At 41.1% G+C, this 21,406-nt stretch overlaps 1 protein-coding gene across 4 annotated transcripts in view; it reads left to right on the top strand.

Moving 5' to 3' along the window:
• Positions 1 to 19,129, top strand: part of TBC1D1 (TBC1 domain family member 1) — an 88,692-nt gene extending 69,563 nt beyond the window's left edge. For all 4 annotated transcript variants that reach the window (XM_081924369.1, XM_081924368.1, XM_081924370.1 and 1 more), the window contains 7 exons: positions 2,409 to 2,570; positions 4,598 to 4,756; positions 8,417 to 8,661; positions 9,307 to 9,466; positions 12,511 to 12,680; positions 14,214 to 14,384; positions 16,917 to 19,129. In XM_081924369.1, coding sequence (XP_081780495.1) covers positions 2,409 to 2,570; positions 4,598 to 4,756; positions 8,417 to 8,661; positions 9,307 to 9,466; positions 12,511 to 12,680; positions 14,214 to 14,384; positions 16,917 to 17,120 — 1,271 coding nt within the window. In that variant the 3' untranslated portion in view covers positions 17,121 to 19,129. The remainder of the gene's footprint in view (positions 1 to 2,408; positions 2,571 to 4,597; positions 4,757 to 8,416; positions 8,662 to 9,306; positions 9,467 to 12,510; positions 12,681 to 14,213; positions 14,385 to 16,916) is intronic.
• The last annotated feature ends 2,277 nt before the right edge of the window (positions 19,130 to 21,406 follow it).

Genomic DNA, 21,406 nt, shown 5'->3' with positions numbered 1-21,406 from the left:
TGACCCTCTCCTCCATACAAGCCCTTTCACAACTTCTGTGGCTACTCACAGCTATGATCTGTCTGCTGCTTTTAGTTGCATTCTCTCCCCCCCCCCCCCTTTCTCCTTTACTGCATGGCCCAGGTAAGGTGCTAATAAGTAAATTTATTTTGTCATGATCCGGAAATCGGAGGCGAGGAAAAACCCTTTATTCTTTGTTCGCATATGGTTTTTAGCATGCCACTATACTGTGCAATCTTGAAAGGAACTGGCAAAACCAAACTGGAAAAGAAGTATTCTTCAAAATGTAAACTGAAGTTGCAGTGGAGGACTAAGGCTGCACTCTCCTATAGATTGTCTCACTCCTATAATAAATGAAAGTGCTGTTTTTTATGATGCATAATGCTATTAAATCATAAAAGTGACAGCATTCTTATGATGTATTGGAATAATATGTCCCAAGAATGACAGTGTGCTGGCAATGTATCATCACAGCAAGGGCTTGTTGTGCATATATCAAAGCAGACATCATTAAAGTGATAGCTACGATATGACAGATTACTTTTTAAATATGGTTCCAAGTTATGCTTAGTGTCCAGGCAGTGCTTTTAATGCTGCCCTTTAAGTAGAAGGAAACACAGTGCATTAACTTGTCTTTTTTCCATCTCCTTTTGCTTTGGTCCCTCTGTTCCAGTTCTCTCTCTATAGGGTTTCTTCTGGCATATGGTAGTCCCTAACCCTAACCCTTTCATCTACAGAAAAAGAGCAATACAGTCAATTTGCATCTTATGCATGGGTTACCTTCTGGGGATAGTGTTTAAAGCCGAAATCATGCAGAGTCAAAACAACCCTTTAAAAACCAGAAAGTGATACATAAAAAACATAGTACAGCACTTACCAGTGCTTTTAAGCTCTCAGGCATGCTTAGTGAACTCTGGGAAGCTCTTGCAGGATCTTTTGGGGCCATCCAAGATCTCATGAGAGCTTCCCAGAGCCTTCATGTGAACCTCCCAGAACTTGGTAAGCAAGTCTGGGAGCTTAAAAGCTCTTTTCCACACTGGGAAAACCCAGTGCAGAATGAGCTTGTAAGCTGTCTTCCCTCCATGCATTTAATTTGTGTGATTTCAACTGGCTAGCCTTCAGCTGTGTAAAGTTGCGAGTTGAGTGTACTTTCTGTCCTCAAAATGCAATTAATCCAGGAGATCTTGTAACAGCAAAGCCTTCCCTTCCCTTTGCTGGGCAGCAAAGAGCCTCAGGATAGGCAATTATCTCCCTCTTAGCATGGTAAGACCCAGAATAGGGTTGGGATTCCTCCTCCTTTGGCCGAAGGTAGTGCTCACAGCGAAGGGGCACGGGTGGCGCTGAGGGTAAAACCTCAGCGCCTAGGACTTGCCAATCCCATGGTCGGGGGTTCGAATCCCCGCGGCGGGGTGCGCTCCCGTCGTTCGGTCCCAGCGCCTGCCAACCTAGCAGTTCGAAAGCACCTCCGGGTGCAAGTAGATAAATAGGGACCGCTTACCAGTGGGAAGGTAAACGGCGTTCCGTGTGCTGCGCTGGCTCGCCAGATGCAGCTTGTCACACTGGCCACGTGACCTGGAAGTGTCTGCGGACAGCGCTGGCTCCTGGCCTATAGAGTGAGATGAGCGCACAACCCTAGAGTCTGGCAAGACTGGCCCGTACGGGCAGGGGTACCTTTACCTTTACCTAGTGCTCACAGCATTTCATTTATTTATATACCGCTTGACTGTAAGTGGTTTACAGAAAATAAAACAAACATTAACATGGTAGTAAAAGTTGAAAACAGGTATTTTTAAAAATTGAAAATGTAATTACAACCAACAGTTAAGCTGAAAGCAGATTAAAACACACGTCAACATCTGTGCATCTGGAAAGACTTTCTTGAACAAAAATGTTTTTAGCAGGTGCTGAAAAAAGTACAGTGAAGGCACCTACCTGATGTCAGTAAGCAGGGAGTTCAGTTTCCCCTTCTTATTTTTTTATCTAATCCTGACCCCACATAGCACCTACCCACATGATGCTGACTGTATGGCTCATGTTGGCTACATTTTCAGACTAACAACAGTTTTCAGCTTGGACTAAAGCCTGTACTATTTTCTATGTGTAAACAGTAAACAGTGCAGGTAAGATGAATGTTTTCAGTAACTTCATGCAGTAAACTGCTAGTAAGGACAAGCCCTAGGATGACACCTTTCAAAATGCCCATAATGGGGCAGCAGCACATTGAATATGAATCAGTAGCATTGTCGTATTCTTATATTACCTTATTTCCCCTTTGCAGCTGCTGAAACACGCTTGCCTTTTTTGAGTGTCATGGTTCATTAGGCTGACATTTTCAGTGAACTGTCAAAGCTCCATTTATCATATGCTGAATGTCATTAGCATGTACCTCTTTAATCTTTTTTGTCTAGCTTCTGAAAACAATCTGCTAAACAAACGTCTGAAGCTTGATTATGAAGAAATCACCCCATGCCTCAAAGAGGTAACGTTGGTCTGGGAAAAAATGTTGAGTACGCCAGGAAGGTCAAAGGTGAAGTTTGATATGGAAAAAATACATTCTGCTGTTGGAAAAGGTAAGTGTACTGAATTATTGCAGACATGCGCACACGTTCTTGGAAAGTAAACTACCAGAACACCTATTTAAATAATGCGGGTAATGTATTATATGAATATGGCTGCATTTCATGAGTCTGCAACTGCTTGGGGTTCATTCACTCTCAGTGCTCATGGAATAGACTTCGAAAACTTGGGAGGTTATCATGGACAGAGCCACAAAGGAATTGTGAGTAAATCGGGAAGTCCCAATTTTGAATCATGCCTCTGTCACGAGCAAGACACACACTCTCAGTCCTAGTCAGCACCGTCTGCAATATGGGGAATAACTGCAAGCAGATGGAAATGAATGGAAGTGCTGTGCATTTGCATATAGACATCAGGATTAATTATTCAAGATCTTCTTCAGGAAGTTAAAATGGGATCAGTGACTTGATCTAAAGTAGGGATGTGGAACCTGTGGTTCTCCAGATGTTGCTGAACACCAGCTAAGGTTGGTTGGAACTGGAGTGAGACAACCAAAAGTCCCCATTACTGCTGCTTTTATAGATTATATTCCCATTTCTGACATAGCCCCATAACATACTCTTTTATTTTAAACATCCAGATGGATAATTCTTATTTATTTTAAATATTTATAAGCCGTCTTTCTGAATAAAATTATCTGAAGACTATAATGAAAGTGTTAACAGTGAGGGAAAGGTAAAAGCTATTCCTCTTCTTCTTTTTTTAGCAGAGTTATTTTCTGTGTACGGTTTTAGGTCGCAGTCTTATACCCACTTATCTATTGAACACATTGGTACTTACATCTTGCTAGGCATGTATAAGACTGTGCTGTTGCTTTAGTTTTCTAGGGAAAATTTTAAATATTTATAAGCTGTCTTTCTGAATAAAGTTATCTGAAGACTTTAATGAAAGTGTTAAGAGTGAGGGAAAGGTAAAAGGTATTCCTTTTTTTTTTTTTAGTAAAGTTATTTTCTGTGTACAGTTTTAGGTCACAGTCTTATACCCACCTATCTATTGAACGCATTGGTATTTACATCTTGCTAGGCATGTATAAGATTGTGCTGTTGCTTTAGTTTTCTAGGGAAAATTATTTGAAGAACCTTACCTTTTGTATCCCACACATAGTCTGAGAAGCTGGATTTTTTTGTTCCTGCTATGATTGCTACAAGCATGCCAACAAAACTAGTCAGTATTCTTTCCCCAGCCAGCAGTAAAATGTGTGTGCATTTTAAAAGTGAATGCAAGAACTGTACAATTCTCATTGAGAAAGACCCTAGTGACTACGATCCTCCACTGGCAGTAATGATATTGCTCCCAGGAGAAATTGCCAATTAGGTTGCTTTAATGTCAGTGGTGCTGGCACCAGTAAGCTGTGTTTTTCTGTTCACTTCTCTCCATCTCTTCTTCTCAGTGAGGATAAATGGGATGGAGCAGCAGACACCTTCATTTGGGAACTATGCCTCAGTGGGGTGACATACTGCTGAGCAAAAACAGAAAGGGGGTGCTTCATTAGCGTTCCTCACCCATCAAATTGTGCCTACCTTTCAGTAAATTTTTCACATTACTGTATTCAGAAATTTGTGGACTAAGGGCTCTCAATGGTGACTTTAGAAGAGGGAAGAGAGAGAACATCTCAACGCCCCTTCTACATCCATTAACAGATGTTCTAAGCATCATTGGAACAAAGCAGTATCTCTTCCATTAACTTACTTCCTTCTTAATCATAACAGGCAGTGGGAGATAGTATATTCACCTTACTTTGTCCTTGGTGATTTGAGAAAAGAGGGATTGTCTACCTCAAGATCCCCACCCTGCCTTGAACTTTAGCTCTACCACCACCACTTGGCGTTTAGTACTGCTCTTGACGATTTGGCCCACATGTGAGTTTATGTGAGTTTAGGTGCAAATTATTGGATACTGTAGTTGAGACAGATGGCTGGTACAGTGATTAATAGTATGTGGGGTCTCCCCCCCCCCATTCCAATTAATTATTTTCTTTTCCTTTTCCTTTTTTTGGTTCCTATTGCCTTTTTTTGGAAAGGAGTTCCTCGCCATCACCGGGGTGAGATCTGGAAGTTTTTAGCAGAACAATACCAGCTTAAGCCTCAGTTTGCAAATAAACAGCAACCAAAGGATACACCTTACAAAGAACTCCTAAAGCAGCTAACCTCTCAGCAGCATGCAATACTTATTGACCTAGGTAAGTCTACAAAAAATAATAATAACCCTGACATAATAAAAAAAATCCTTCCAGTAGCACCTTAAAGACCAACTAAGTTAGTTCTTGGTATGAGCTTTCGTGTGCATGCACACCTGACATAATACTTAGCATTTTGTGTTCTGCTGAGAAGGTACACTTTTAAAAGTCATGATTTTATTTAAAAGCTATTGTTCTGTTGCATTGATGAACTCCCTAGGTTGGAGACAATGCCTGGTGCCCAAAAGTATTCTACTTGCACAACATGGGGTGTTCAACCTCATGTTTCTTTTTAAAGGGCAGATTAAAAAGTAGAATGTGGGTCTAGGTCTCATGACTGCAGAGGAGAAATTTGAAAACATAAAGATATATATGATAACTGCATCACAGGGGGTTGGACTAGAATACCCTTGGTGTCCGTTCCAGCACTACAATTCTATGATTCTAAAGATTCAGAAACTCAAAAGGGTTTGAGTGGCATTGGAAGTAGGTCTGCTGCATATAGTTTCTCTCCAGCGAATCTACCCAAAGAAGCACTTATAAAAGCATGTAAGGCAACCCATGATTTGCCATGATGTGTTCCAGGTCATCACATTTGACAGTGTAGTGCACATAAGCCCTTCCCCTTTTCCGGCCACTTCCGTGTCACCACGGTGTGCATCAATGGAACTCACGTAAATCGGTTGTTTCCTGTATAACATAACTTAAAATCTCTTAAGTAAGTTCTAAAATTCTAAATAACTTCCTTATGCATCTGTTTGTTCCAATGCTGTGTGAATGATGACAAAATTCGGAAGAATAGTTCCTGACCACTCAAGCAGTAAGACACAGTGTATAAAGTCTAAAGGTAAAGGTAAAAGGACCGCTGACCATTAGGTCCAGTCGTGGCTGACTCTGGGGTTGTGGCGCTCATCTCGCTTTATTGGCCAGGGAGCCGGCGTACAGCTTCTGGGTCATGTGGCCAGTATGACTAAGCCGCTTCTGGCGAACCAGAGTAGCACACGGAAACGCCATTTACCTTCCTACCGGAGCTGTACCTATTTATCTACTTGCACTTTGACGTGCTTTCGAACTGCTAGGTTGGCAGGAGCTGGGACCGAGCAGTGGGAGCTCACCCCGTCGCATATTTTACTGTGTATAAACTAATACAGATAAAATGTCAGTGTAATGAAACAACTTCTGAATATAATGATAAAATACACTGCATCCTCTGCGACTTCCCGTGCCTCCTACACTTCACGTTAGTGGGGACTTTTTCTCCATTCCCCACAGAATATAAATGGCAACAGCCCAAGATTAGCAAGGCACAGAAACACATTGCTATGAGTTTTCAGTGTCTCACTACAAAAATGAAAATGTTCCCAACACATTTTGAGTGTAGCCTCTTATTTAGGAAAAAATGGGTTTTTAGACAAAATATATACAATACTAAAAATGCAGGGATCTTTCGTTATCCAACACCACATCAAATTGTATCAGAGTGTTAGAGCATTTCAAGTTAAGACATGTTGAACTGTCAATAAGCAGTGGTTAAAAGGTTGTGTTTTTTTTTAAAAAAAGCATGTATTAATATTATAGCTATACATTTAAATTAGATTATATACATATTGGCTGGTTTGTATTCAGAGGTAGTTTAGTAGCTTTTTAGATTAAAAAACATAATTGGTATTTGCTAATATTTGAAGCTAAATGTTTAGATCCCTTCATTTGAATGTTGTATTGGATTGTTCCTGCTTGCCGCTGTAGCTGTATCTTTTAGCTGAGTCACACATACTTTTGCTTGTTTCTTAAGCCTCTTTCTGTGAAAACAAAGCCTATGCTTGAAATGTTTTGGGAACATTTTCTCCTTGCGTTGCATAGTACTGGAAGAGTGGCTTAGGAGCCTGTGCAAATTGCCTTTCACCACAGTTAATTCAGCCAGCTTCCATGTGAGTTTTAAGATCAGACACAGCAGATTGCTGCCTTAATCCATATCCTTCCAAGGAAAGGTGTATTCAAGAAATACCTGTCATCAGTTATCATGTAATAAGAAAGGAAAGGGGAAAATATTAAGCACTCTTCTTGTTCATTCTTATTATTATGTCTTTTTCCATTTTGGATATCTATTCCCTTTCCTAGTTAGCTCATGCTTTCAAAGTGACTCGGTTGGGCAGGACTTTCTGCCAAACAGGAGACATTGAATAGAACTGTTCAGCGTGTGTTGGAACAACTCCTACTTTGGGCAGGGAGGTAGCTGCTGCAATACAAGCTGCTCTTCCAGTTGGGAAGCAAATCACGCTACATCTGCAGAAACACTCTGTTTCCTGCCAGCCTGGGCAGTGAGCAGCCAGAGCCAGGAATCAAACAGTTTCTTCCTAGTATACAGTGTGCAGAGCACTAATCTGTTTGCAGGAAGACTTAGCTTCGGGCTTTGTCTTAGTTTTTGAAATAAGAGAGCCCTGATAGCATCTGGCAAGGCAACACACCTCCCATAGATGCAATGTTCCGGAAATTAAAGGGTGGGGTGAGATTTAACAAGTGCGGAGCTACAAAAGACTGCTTTAGCTGCACTTGAAAGGATGTGGGGGATGCAGGAATAAACCTACCTTGAGTATATTTTAACGTGGAAGAAAAGAAAAACTGGTTGTTTGTCTTGCTCTCTTTCAGAGTAGCAAACATTTTCTTCCCAATCCTCATGGAACATCTACATGGATCCCAATCTGATTTGTAATCCCAATTTGTAAATCTGGATCAGATCCGTTTCAGGCCCATTCTGACCAGGAGCCAGTTCACAATCTGGAAATTGCAAATCTTCCGAAATACCATTTGCATTGTGAACCCAAATCAGCTCTAACTTTCTTGTTTTTTTCACATAGGGGCATGACATTTGCAGTCATGGTAGTCCCTACAGAGGGGATCAGTCCTGAAAAGTTTCAGATGGGTAGCTCAAGTGGTTTTCATGATAGCCAACTTTATTTTCAGATTAAAATGGACATAACATTTTTGTTTTTTCACATGAAATTTGAAAACATGGTAGCCCTTACAGAGGATGAACCCTTCAAAATTTGACTAACTTCAATGGTTTTCATGTTAGCCACCTTTAAATTAAAAGACTGAGTGTGCCATGATGCCAATTCTCATGCTCCTTGTGTTTATCCTGTTCCTGCCATCAATATTTCAAAAACATTCGAGGTATTTTATTTAATTAGGTGTGAGGTAATGGGCATGAGCAGTCAACATTAGGCAGACACTGGCAGGCTTGCAGGGAGGGGGATTATACAGGTACAGGAGTCTTTTAAGGGGCAGATTGCCAGCAATGAGAAACACACAACATATTCATAGGAGTCACAGAAGAGCCCCTGTCATATAGAGTGCAAAGTCTATATTGGATTTAAATCGTTCAATCTATAGCAGGCTTCCTCAGCTTCAGCCCTCCAGATTTTTTTGGCCTACAATTCCCATGATCCCTTGCTAGCAGGACCAGTGGTCAGGGATGCTGGGAATTGTAGTATCAAAACATCTGGAGGGCCGAGGTTGTGGAAGCCTGATCTATAGTATCAAAGCAATTAGACTTTATAGTTTATTAGACAAGTGGCCTAACAAAATTGTTTGCTTCACAGGAAAACGTGGCATGTTTGCTTTATTAATATTTGTGTTGCTAACCCCAATTTTTAATTTTCACAGGCCGCACCTTTCCGACGCATCCATATTTCTCAGCCCAGCTTGGAGCTGGGCAGCTGTCACTTTACAATATCTTGAAGGCCTATTCCCTCTTGGATCCAGAAGTCGGCTATTGCCAAGGCCTCAGCTTTGTAGCCGGTGTGCTGTTGCTTCATATGAGTGAAGAAGAGGCCTTCAAGATGCTCAAGTTCCTTATGTTTGACATGGGCCTGAGGAAGCAGTATCGGCCTGACATGACAATTTTACAGGTTGGAGCTCCAGCTTGCATTTATTTTATTTTTATATTTTAAAAAATGCAACGATGTAAGAATTATATATTGTGTTTCCACCCTATGTTCATAAAAAGAAAGCACAATACGTGAAACACTTGTGAATTTTTATTACCTGTGTACTCAGAAAGGTTGAATGAGAAGGGTGCCAAATGGGAACATTGTCAGCTGTGTATCTGCTGAAGTTGGGGCACAATTTTGGAGTGTGTTAGCAGGTCAATAGGCTGCCAGTGGCTGTTGTGCAAATAGACTTATGAGGTTTTCCTCAGAGAAAATAAAAGTATCCTTTAATAAGATTGTGAAGATCACCAAATCACAGTATTTTTAGCTGGCATAAAAAGGGGAAGAAGGATAGTTTTCATTTCCGAATACAATGTAGAAGGCCAATACAAAATAGCTTCAGTTTTATTTTTATTTTTCTCAGGTGTGTGAATGCTAATTTGTGGATATGAAAATTTTAGTTTGCTTCCTGGAAAGTATACTTAGGATCACAATTTCAACTGAATGCACCAGCACTTACATTCTTATAAATGTGTGTTTGGACCATCACATAAAGGTCCAAGGGAAAAGTCCTTTAAACATTTTGTCTGGTTTAACAACCTTTATTTTTATTTGCCTGTGCAGATCCAGATGTATCAACTTTCTCGACTTCTTCATGATTACCATAGAGATCTCTACAATCATTTTGAAGCACATGAAATTGGACCTAGTCTGTATGCTGCCCCCTGGTTTCTTACCATGTTTGCTTCTCAATTTCCCCTGGGGTTTGTGGCTAGAGTGTTTGGTAAGTCACAATAAATGTTAAGGATACCTAGGATCCATTAAATGTATTATTTGTTTGAAATTCAGGAGGGTTTTTTCTATAAGTGGGTTAAACTGCAGAGCCTAGGACTTGCCGATCAGAAGGTTGGCAAGTAGATAAATAGGTACCGCTCCGGTGGGAAGGTAAACGGCGTTTCCGTGCGCTGCTCCGATTCACCGAAAGCGGCTTGGTCATGCTGGCCACATGACCCAGAAGTTGTATGCCGGCTCCCTCAGCCAATAAAGCGAGATGAGCACCGCAACCCTAGAGTCAGGCATGACTGGACCTAATGGTCAGGGGTCCCTTTACCTTTTTATGAGCCAATCAGCTAATAGGACTTGACTGGTTTTCTTAAGATTGTTTGGACAAGAATGTGGAGACAGAGCATAGCAAATGCAGATGCTTTCGTTCCACCATGTCAAATGCTTTATCTTTGTTTTTAAACAGAGGAATAGGTCTTTCATGACAGTAACCACTCTTTCTGACAAATAGGCAATTGGTTAAAATGGGACAAAATCATTTTTAAATGTGTCATATTCTATGGACAGTCCCACAAAAGCATTGTGAATTTTGCTTAGGCTGTTAGTAATTTGGGACAGTATTCTGATTTGACTGAGCTGCATCTTATTAACCTAAGTTCCATGGTTGACAAAAATTTGATGGAGGCCCTAATCTCTGCCTAAACCTATTGATTGCATCATACCCTAGTATGGAATCAAGTTGACATTCCAAATATAACATGTTGAAATTATAATCCAGCATTCCTCTTCACAGTCATGCATAATAAAAAAAATATGATCTTTGGCATTACTTATCAATGTCTTGCTTGAATGCACATAAACTAAAACATATGCTATCTGTATATATCCCACCCTATATGTTTCCAAATGTAGAGTGGTTGTTTTTAATTATTGTGTATTTTTTCTGTTTCATTTCCCTTCTTGCAGAGAAACACAGGCAACTTGTTAAAAAAGCAAATACACTTGAAAGGCACTGTACATATGTAATGAAATATAGACAAGTAAAAGGGCTTTGTGGAACAAAGAATGAGACTAGTTAGGGAGGAGATATAACCAAAAAGCAAAACTTTGCTTGCTACACTGGAAGCAATGATTCGCAACAATACTTGGAAAGTTGCTCACAAAACTTTGTATAAGGAGAGCATTCTCTCTCTTTAAAATAATGAATTGCAGCAGTGGATAGCCATGTTACTTACTCTGTGGCATCAAAGACAACAAAGATTTATTTTTATGAAACTTTAGATGAAGAAGAAGAAAAGGAGAATTGCACACCTTAGTCCCTTTCCTTTTACATAAATATTTGAATCAGGGCCCTATTGGTTTAGCAGCTCACTCTTGTGGATGTTATGCTAGAGTAGGTCTTTGGGGAACCCAGATATCAGATAAGGAATTTCTAAGTTAAAAAAATTGGCTGTGTGGACTTGAGGGCTGCATTGTGTGTTCAACCCCCCCTCTGTTTTTTCTCTCTGCCTCTGTGAACTTTCAACACCCCCATGTAGATATGAGGGTCCTATACCAAAAAGATGTATTCTCTTATTTGCTCAGCAATAGAAAAACAATGTTAACTCTGTTTCCAGAGTGTATTTTTGACTCATGCTGACATTTGTTTGGATGTCTACATTACGTCGTTACTGGCTCACCACCCAGATCCAGCAAACCTTTGCCCTGGATATGTTCTTAAAACAATTGGCCTTTTGTTTAAATGTTTGATGTGTTGTACAGGGATCGACAAATTATGTGCGGCCCTGGTGGCCAACCAAGAAATTTGTTGTCATGTGGATATCCTCCAGGGGGGAAGGGTCTTGATGTATATTTGAGATGCGGCACAAGGTCAGGCACAAGCAGAAGCTTCTCTGGTTTTCTTCTTCAGTGTGAAACTGTAAGGGGCGGCAGAAGCCAGTGGGGTTTCTCTGCCAGGCACCTAGAGCTCCAGCCCCATGGCAGGCAACCCTCCATGCCTGCACCATCCTTCTTAGTGGGTAAGGGGCAGAGAAGGTGTGTGGGCTTCTGCAACTGCCTCTACTGTCCTTCCTCTGCTCAGAGCCAGGGAAAGTTGATGGAAGCATGCAGGGTTTCTTTGCTTCTCTCGGGGTCAGAGCACCACCCCACTGCCAGGCACAGAGACCAGGCATTGTGCTTGCCCTGACCCTCTTCAGCTTGGAAGCAGAATTATGTTTTGGCTAAAATAAGTAACGGGTTCCATATTTGCTTTGGGGAGTGGTGGAGAATCAGCTCTCCCCTTCTTCACCTCTAGCGTTATGAAGAGGTCTTGGGCCTGTCTCCCTTGCCTGAGCCTGACTGACCCCTCTCTGTGGTAAGATCTTTGAGGAAGATTATAAAATGCTTCTGTTTTATACAGGAGCAAGACAATTGGTATGTCTGCCACACTAACATAGCATAGGTCACCTTGAACTGATCTCTTATCTCCTCCACGCCCAGCTTCTTGCATAAACACTGCTCTTGGCTTAAATTGAAAATTAGTTTTGCTTGGCTATGCTTTCAGCATTATCTGCCCTAATTCTAGCATGTATTTTAGTTTTAGTTTTTTCCTTCAGTGTGCTCTCTTAAATTTGGATGCCTTGCTGGAAATTAATTTTGTCCGACTTTATTTAAGTGAAAGACATATAAGCATCAAACATTTATTATAGATGGCAAATGATTGTAAAGTTAGACTGGAACTAACAGCTGTCAGTAGAATGCACATATGGTGTAAGTGGAAAGCAATGTAAGATATATGTCAGACAGAAAACTGTCCATTTCTTCCGTTGTTTCATTAAAATATGACCTTTGCTGCAGGATACATTGAACTGCTACATGCATTATTTTATCAGTATGTCACATATTGTTAGAAATCTTCAAATCGGAGAACTGGAATATAGCTGCCATTACCAGAACAATTATTGATACACAGTGGTACTTGAGCATTTGGTGGATTCCAAGCTGCTTAAAATTTTCGTTATAATTTCTTCTTTGCCTTCTCCCCCCACCCACTCTCCCCCCCCCCAGACATGCTGTTTCTCCAAGGATCAGAAGTTATATTTAAAGTGGCTTTAAGTTTGCTGGGAAGCCATAAGCCCTTAATTCTGCAACATGAAAACTTGGAAACTATAGTTGATTTCGTTAAATGTATTCTCCCAAATCTGGGTTTGGTACAGATGGAAAAAACCATAAACCAGGTATGAAGCTAGGTATTACCAGGAAGATGTAAATTGCAAAATTACTAGTAATTTATTGATGCCCCAGTCAAGAAATGTATTTGTACTCAACCCACCCACCCACAACTGAATTGGCTTATGCACTTGGAGAATGTAGATGTTCCTTGCGGAGAGCTAAGAAATATTTGTAGAGACTAGCCAGAATTGTTTGGGGGTAATATTATAGCTGGATTATATAGCTAGATTTCCTCCTGTGTTTTCATAGTGAGCATGGACAGTTTACTTGAACAATGGAAATGCTTTGGATGTTTGGCAGTAGTAAAATATGTCCTGTGCACAAGAATCAAGGTTGAGTTTCCTCTCCACATAATATAACGCAGTATTTCCTGAAAGCAAGAAATTAAGCTAATGCTCTGCAAAATGGAAGCAAGGGAGAGAAAGTAATTAAGGGCAAATAATATTTACTTGAGACTCCTAGCCATTCTACCAATTCTCATCATTTCCCTGACATTTCATCTTCTAAACTCCACAGTCTGTCCATCCCTCCCTTCAGCTCCCACCAGGTCCTACTTTGCAGCCTGCCCAATTCCATCAAACCCTTTGAATGCTTCACTTCCTTGCCTCTCAGATTCCAAGGCCTTGGTATCCCTGCATGTCTGGCATTCCAGTTTTTGCCTCTTTTACCGTTCTTTCTAGAAATCTGTAGTAAGGCTTTCCCCAGTTCATTTCTTAATGACTCCTCCTTTCAGTGTATTGCACCACTCTACAACCTAAGTACGTTGCAGTTGGTGATCTAGATGTTGTAGGTGCATAGTTCAGCCCTCTAATCTATACAACTCATAGCAAAATAGATGCGCTCTATAATCTAGCCCCTTGGAAGAGCACTGTTGTCTGTGGTTTTACTATGTTTTGCATACAGTTGGTTATCTCTCTGGTGTGAATTAATATTCTAAATGCTCTTTATTCAGACAAGCCCTTTTTGACTTTCAAAAACTAATAGGATCTTAGCCACTGGATGCCTTGACTTCCTTTGTAATCCTGAAATGCACCTGATAACTTGTGGAGCTAACTTATTTGTTAGGCATTTGGGTGTTTTGTGTTTTCAATGTTCCCTTAATTTTTACAAGACTTTATCTCAGGAGGCTCATAACATTTTTGAACAAGTGTAATGAATGAATGAATAGCGTGATCTATAATGTGATCCTCTTAGCTATGAAACTAGCTGTGAAACAACCTGACATGTCATGAGGGCATTCTCTCATGACAAAAATGCTTCTATATGATACTAAAGTGGTTGATACTACTTTTAGTTGGTCACCCTGTTACTGGAGAGAGAGAGAGAGAGAGAGAGAAGAAAAAGGTTCAGAGGCAGCAAAAATGAAACACTGTTAGACAATAAATTTTGCTTGGGAAGAATGTTTGGATTATCTGACGCCCCAATTTCTTATAGACAGTGAGCCAAACAGGATCTTATACAGAATACGCATGCAGTGGGTTTTCTGGTTGTTGTTTTCTTTTTTAAAAAAAATCTCTTCCATTTTACATATGTACTAGGTATTTGAGATGGATATTGCCAAACAGCTGCAAGCTTATGAAGTTGAATATCATGTGCTTCAAGATGAATTGATAGATTCTTCTCTCAATGACAATCAAAGGATGGATAAATTGGAAAAAGCCAACACCAATTTACGTAAACAAAACTTTGACCTCCTGGAGGAGCTGCAGGTACTGATTGCACATTATACAATATACATTAAATATAGCTCAGTGGCTAATAACTTGGCTCATTTATTTACAGCTGGATGCATCAGTAATCAGTGAGTTTTTGTATTTGAAAAACATTTGCACATCTAGCTTCTGGAACCCCTCTTGGTGGAAAATCAGATGGCTATGGGATTTGATTATCTTTAAAAAAATTAAAGTCCTGAAATGCCTAGTAGATTTGTCATCTCTCTCTCATCTTGTACAGGAGCATAACTACATTGTGCTTTTAAATACTAGGTATCTGTACCATGGGGATACAGGCAATTGCTAATAATAATAATAATAATAATAATTTATTATTTATACCCCGCCCATCTGGCTGAGTTTCCCCAGCCACTCTGGGCGGCTCCCAATCAGTGTTAAAAACAGTACAGCATTACATATTAAAAACTTCCCTGAACAGGGCTGCCTTAAGATGTTTTCTGAATGTCAGGTAATTCTTTATCTCTTTGACATCTGATGGGAGGGCGTTCCACAGGGCGGGCGCCACTACCGAGAAGGCCCTCTGTCTGGTTCCCTGTAGCCTCACTTCTCGCAATGACGGAACCGCCAGAAGGCCCTCGGCACTGGATCTCAGTGTCCGGGCTGAACGATGGGGGTGGAGACGCTCCTTCAGGTATACAGGACCGAGGCCGTTTAGGGCTTTAAAGGTCAGCACCAACACTTTGAATCGTGCTCGGAAACGTACTGGGAGCCAGTGCAGATCTCTCAGAACCGGTGTTATGTGGTCCCGGCGGCCACTCCCAGTCACCAGTCTAGCTGCCGCATTCTGGATTAATTGCAGTTTCCGGGTCACCTTCAAAGGTAGCCCCACGTAGAGCGCGTTGCAGTAGTCCAAGCGTGAGATAACTAGAGCATGCACCACTCTGGCGAGACAGTCCGCGGGGAGGTAGACAGCTGCCCTGGACACAGAGTTAACCTGTGCCTCCATGGACAGCTGTGAGTCCAAAATGACTCCCAGGCTGCGCACCTGGTCCTTCAGGGGCACAGTTACCCCATTCAGGACCAGGGAATCCTCCACACCTGCCCGCCTCCTGTCCCCCAAAAACAGTACTTCTGTCTTGTCAGGATTCAACCTCAATCTGTTAGCTGCCATCCAACCTCCAACCGCCTCCAGGAAAAAAGAGATGAAGGAAGTAAATTTATGAGCTGCTTAGCCAACACAGCAACTGTTATGCTCTATGACATCAACAGAAATTGCTTAAATAGTGCAAATGTTGCTCTCCAAGGTCTACACAAACACACATTGTTTCCCATTTGGTTTTTGTTTTGTTTTGTGCATGGTTTTCCCCCCCATTGGGATCAAAATCGGGAACTAAAAAGATGGAAAGATTAGAAATCATCCAGGTTCATGCTTCCCAGGTCAAAGCTTGCTAAAGTTGAAGAGGCGAAAAGCCAATTTCACAGTCTTTGGCAGGTTGTTATGGGCTTTTTTTGTTATATGTTTGGTCTGAATCATGATTCATGTTTCCTTACCTCAGCATCAGTGAGGCTCATGCTAGATAGATGTAGCTCTGGATTAACAATGCTATTCTTAATTAAAATGCCTTGCTTAATAAATTTACTCATGAATTAGTCAATTCATGACATAGATTTATTGGCTTTCAGTTTTTCTACTCAGTATTATGTTGTAGGCTTAAGTCATTCTGGAGCTTAAGTAAACAAGGTTTGGAAGGAATGTGGAGAATATATCATACACAAAATTTAATTCATTATTAAGTAGCAAAGAGATCATTTTCCCCCAGTGGTGGCTGTGGAGAAGTTTAGTCGTTACATTGTTGGCAGAAATCTTCCCTGCACCAAACATTGATGTCCACATTTGTCCCACATTCTTTTTTTATCTAGATGCAGTCCAATTCTACTCTATTCATAAACTCTAAAAAAAGCCATGAGGGAAACAAGCTTTCTTCATTGCCCCAGTATAGGCTCAATTTCATTTTGTGTAGAAACTCCAAAACTGGCTGTAAGTTAAGTATGCCAGTAATTTGGATTGCTGTACTGTATTTATGGGACGCAAGTGGCGCTGTTGGTTAAACCACAGAGCCTAGGACTTGCCAGTCAGAAGGTCAGTGGCTCGAATCCCCGCAACGGGGTGAGCTTCCGTTGCTTGGTCCCTGCTCCTGCCAACCTAGCAGTTCGAAAGCACGTCAAAGTGCAAGTAGATAAATAGGTACAGCTCCGTCAGGAAGGTAAAAGGTGTTTCCGTGCGCTGCTTTGGTTTGCCAGAAGCGGCTTAGTCATGCTGGCCACTTCCCTTACGCCGGCTCCCTTGGCCAATAAAGCGAGATGAGTGTCGCAACCCCAGAGTCGGTCACGACTGGACCTAATGGTCAGGGGTCCCTTTACCTTTTACTGTATTTATTGTTCTGCACGTGTGAATTTCAGCTGGCTTCACATAAGAGGAATAGAAAGGTGTGCTGAGGGAGCATTTTGCGTGTTCTTACTTGTTTTCCTCACAAGCAATCTGTATATGTTTCTTGTTTGTCCCTTAAGATGGCAAATGGAAAGATCCAAAACCTAGAGGCCATGGTTGATGCTCTGCTCAACAATGAAAGCAAGCTGAGGCAGACAATTCTCACCCTAGAACTGGAGAGGAAAGCACTGCTGGAAACGGTAAAGGAGATGCACATACATTCAGCAAGCCCCAGTGGAAAGCCTCTTCTTACCAGGCAAGAACATATGGATTCTGCTAACTGACAGCTGCAGACATAATGGAGGAGGCAAGTTCAACACAGATAAGAAGGGAAGAAACGTTTTCTGAAGTCGCTATCTTTCAGAGGTGTCCTTTGTATTGTTCACGCCTTAACTTTGAGCGAAACAAAGACTTTGCACAAAAGAGATGCATGTTTTACTAACGGAGGAAAGTCTTGCTTGTTCATATCTACAATTCTTTTGAATTAAGCATATATGCAATGCAACAAGCAGAAGGACCTTTTTATGCTGCCTTGTTCTTTTGCTTTTGACTGACATTTCCACTTCACTGTAAAGGTTTGCTGTCCCAAACTCTGCAGCAAGTGCTTCTCTACCCAAGGGCTTACCCATGTTGCTTACAAACTAAGCATTTTTAAAACTCTACTTTTAAACACTGTGTGCTCCAAAGGTGCTGGAGAATGACAGCGCTAGGAGTTCCTGGAGCGATTCCTTCTCCCTATTTGAGGGGCTACATTATTCATCTGCGATTGGACTTAGTAAGTTTGTGGCACTTACCCCTCTGCCTGAAGTTGGAGTGGATTCCATTTATTCACATTGTGTTTTTAAATCCCTTTTGCTGCCTTAAGACACCAGTTTAGTGAACCCAGTAAGTCTAATTTCACCATATGCATTTTGAGATTGTTATCTGTTGTTACAAATCTGATATCTTTTAATTACGGGAGGTGGAGTGTTTTTTTTATTTTTAACATCCAACATCATAGCATGCTTTAATGCTCTGATGAAGTAGATGAACTTCAGGATACTACCTTTTTCTTCTCTAAAGTGTGTTTTAACAGGTCTGAAGCTTTCATGTCATTTTGATGGATCATGCCTTAAAGTGTTGTTTTATTTATTTTTGAATTATTGTATGTTGCAAGCCTTTGGTTGCCAAATGGAAATCTTTATGACTGTCAGTTTTAATTTTAGAAGTTAATTGGACCCTCAACCCACTCTGATGAAATTTTGCTGTTCAAAACATTACCTTCTGAAATTGTGGTACTTCCAAGGGTTGGTTTTATGAAAGACACACTTAACAGTGCAATCCTACACATATCCACTCAGAAATAAACCCCACTGGGTTCAATGGGATTTACTCCCAGGACAGCAGTGTTACACAGAGCAGCTGGCTTATTTGAAGTAGGAGTACAGTCTCTCAATAAAAATATATCCTTTTTTCTTCATATAAACAAAAGCATTTTTAAGACCTTTGAAAGCACTTCAACTTACAACTTCAGGTAGTGTATCATTATTCATCAGTAAGCAGTTCAATATATATTACAGAAAGTTCAATTGATAACACAAATTTATTTATTTCCAAATAAATTTGTTGACTTGAAATGTATGGGCATTTACTTTAACTAGTAATGTTACAATTGATAAACAAATTATGCATTAAGAAGTTTTTTTCTTCCTGCCAGCAGTGGTTGACAATAATTATTATATTGCGCAGTGAATTCCCTGTCTAGATATAAGGCGAAATCCAGAAACATTAAGATCAATTGACTTCAATAGGATGTGGACCTCACATCAAACTTAAACCTATTTAATAGTCATTCCCTCTGGCAAGAAACCCTTGGACAGCATTCTGTGAGGGGTGCTAGAAAGACTTTTCAACACCGTTACCAAGCTAAATTTACAGGATTCTTTAAGAAACCATGATAGTTTAACTGGCATATAATTATTCTATGTTGTTATTTAGATAAGCCCGAAGTATTGTTTATGTTGTATGAAAAGGTTAACACATTCCTTCATTTCTCACACCTCTCAAATTCACTGCGTAGTTTTGCATCCTTAAACAAAAACAAACTCTTATTGATTATGTTGTGAGTCAGCGCTTTTCCATTCACATTTTTACTTTTAAAATTATTGTTTCATTGTGGGTTCTTCAGAAATTTTATTATTTTTACTCTTAGGAGTGCCCAGCAATCATGTATTTGGACAAAGGCAATAACTGATATATAAGCTTTTTATCACTAAAACAAAAGAGCAATAAAAAGACTAACTAACCCAGCCAACTTCATATTGTGATGTTCAAAAATATAGAGTATTGGATCTCCTGCAGTAGTCCTATGGGATTATTAAATACAAATATGAAGAATCAGTCGGTGGAGAAGGCTACAAGCCCCTGGCACCTCTTCCTGAGACTGTCCAGAATGCACATTGGTGAGCCTTCCTCCATAGAGATTGCCACCAACAGGATGACTTCTTCTCAACCAGTCAGTATGGCCTCCTCAGCTTGCTGTGGGACAATCACTGCTGTTAGCACTCAACAGCCTATTCCTCTGTGTGTGTCCATGTGCGAGTGTCCAGCCCTTATAAGGATTTTCAGTCCAGCCATTTTTACTTTCCAGATCTGATGGGAGTTCACTGGTTTGCACTGAAGCAATTGGGGACATCATAAGCAAGAGAAATATTGCTAATTAAGCTGCTAAATTGCACTTCAAATTCAAGGTGGGAACTGCCAAAGTTTTGCATGAGGATGGCTGTATGTTAATTTGCCTAGCATTCTTTCAATACATCCGAGAGAGAGAATCTGAACCCAGGTCTTCTGAAACCCACACAGCACTGGCCATTTTGCAATTATTTTTGCCACAGAGACTACCAGGACTAAATGATGTTTCTGTGCACTCTGACTTCTGTCACGGTGCCCCGTTGTGCCAGAAGCGGTTTAGTCATGCTGGCCACATGTTTGTGGACAAACACTGGCTCCCTCAGCCTGAAGCAAGATGAGTGCTGCACCCCATAGTCGCCTTTGACTGGACTTTGACTGTCCAGGGGTCCTTTGCCTTTTTTACCGTACTAGGACTGGTGTTTTCCGCAGCAAAAGTCCAAAGTTTGAATGACAAACACACTTTTTTAAAAAAAAAAATGGGCATGACTGCATTGGAGAGCCATGGGCCACCAGCTGTGTGTATGTGGAAATTTAACAATATGTACCTCATTCCTACTTCAGGGCTTAGGGAGATTTAAATGTACCTGCAGCAAACATGGTTGCTCTATAAAGTATGTTGGTGACTGCTTTGGAAAGCAGTAGCTTTCACTTTCAGCACATAGGTCAGTATTCTCCCTTCAGAAATATCTCCAAATCTGCTAAATTCCCATCTGATCTCATAATACAGCAGCTATATTATGATTTCCCCTTGCTTGCACAGAATTGTATAGACTATGTTAATAAGTTCTTCCTTTGACACCCTTCCTTTGATACCCTGAAATTCAAGGATGCAAATCATACGAGTTTTTGTAGTTTAAAACAATCTGGCCAAATTCAGGGACTTCAACCAAAGAATGAATAGGAATAATGCTGTGCGAATGAAAGGCTTCTAACTTGGTGATTCAGCACGTGCTGGGCGTGCTGGGCATCTTATCAGCATGACAGGAAATTGATGGCCTTCTCTCCAGATGAGGAACAAGCAACCCCAGAGAGCTGGAAACCAGCCAACCCGTGTGGTTTTATGAAGACAATAGGACTGGGGTGGGGTGGGGATGCATACAAGTGCACCATGGAGTGGAATTTAATGAAGCATATGCTTGCTTTATATATCAGTAGGTGACAAAATATTGGAGGCATAGGAATGGATGGACAGGGTCAGGAACATCAACTACAGCTCCTGACGAGGACTGCTGAATTGGCAGAAGATGGCTCTCTTTAAAGAAAGTTGCGAGAGTGAGAGTAGGTAGGAGAGATTATGGGGAGAGTGTTTGGGGTAGAACTTCCCAGGAGAAGTAGTGAAAAGGTTTGGGTGCAGGTGTGAAGAATGGGCTTCAGGTGGGGGCTGAGCTGAGCAACAGTATGGCAATGGGACATTCGGCTTTCAGTTGTAAATTGCCCCCAGCATTCAAATTAATAAGTGGATACTACTAGCAGAACTGCTTTTACAATCTGCAGATCTAAGGCAAGTCACTCTTGAGTGGAAACCTTAAACCTAGAAGGGATGGGGCATGCAAAAAGGTAATTCTTCCGTGCTGGCTCTGGCTGTGCAAAGGGAGAGGGGCAGTGCAACTGGCGTGGGGTGCCCTTCACCAGTCTTGGAATTCCAACAAATGCCTGGCTGTGCTACCCTCATCTTTGGACACCAAGGTGTTTGCCCTTCTTCAAGCAGTTTTCAACATAAATAGAAAAATAGAAAAAACGCCATTTACCTTCCCACCGGAGTGGTACCTATTTATCCACTTGCACTTTGACGTGCTTTTGAACTGCTAGGTTGGCAGGAGCAGGGACCGAGCAATGGGAGCTCACCGCGTCGCGGGGATTTGAACCACCAACCTTCTGATCAGCAAATCCTAGGCTCTGT

Source organism: Podarcis melisellensis (assembly GCF_964234715.1).
Source record: "Podarcis melisellensis genome assembly, chromosome: 9".
NCBI lineage: Eukaryota > Metazoa > Chordata > Lepidosauria > Squamata > Lacertidae > Podarcis > Podarcis melisellensis.
The sequence above is the reverse complement of the archived record's forward strand: the minus strand, read 5'-3'. Positions and strand labels throughout refer to the sequence as shown.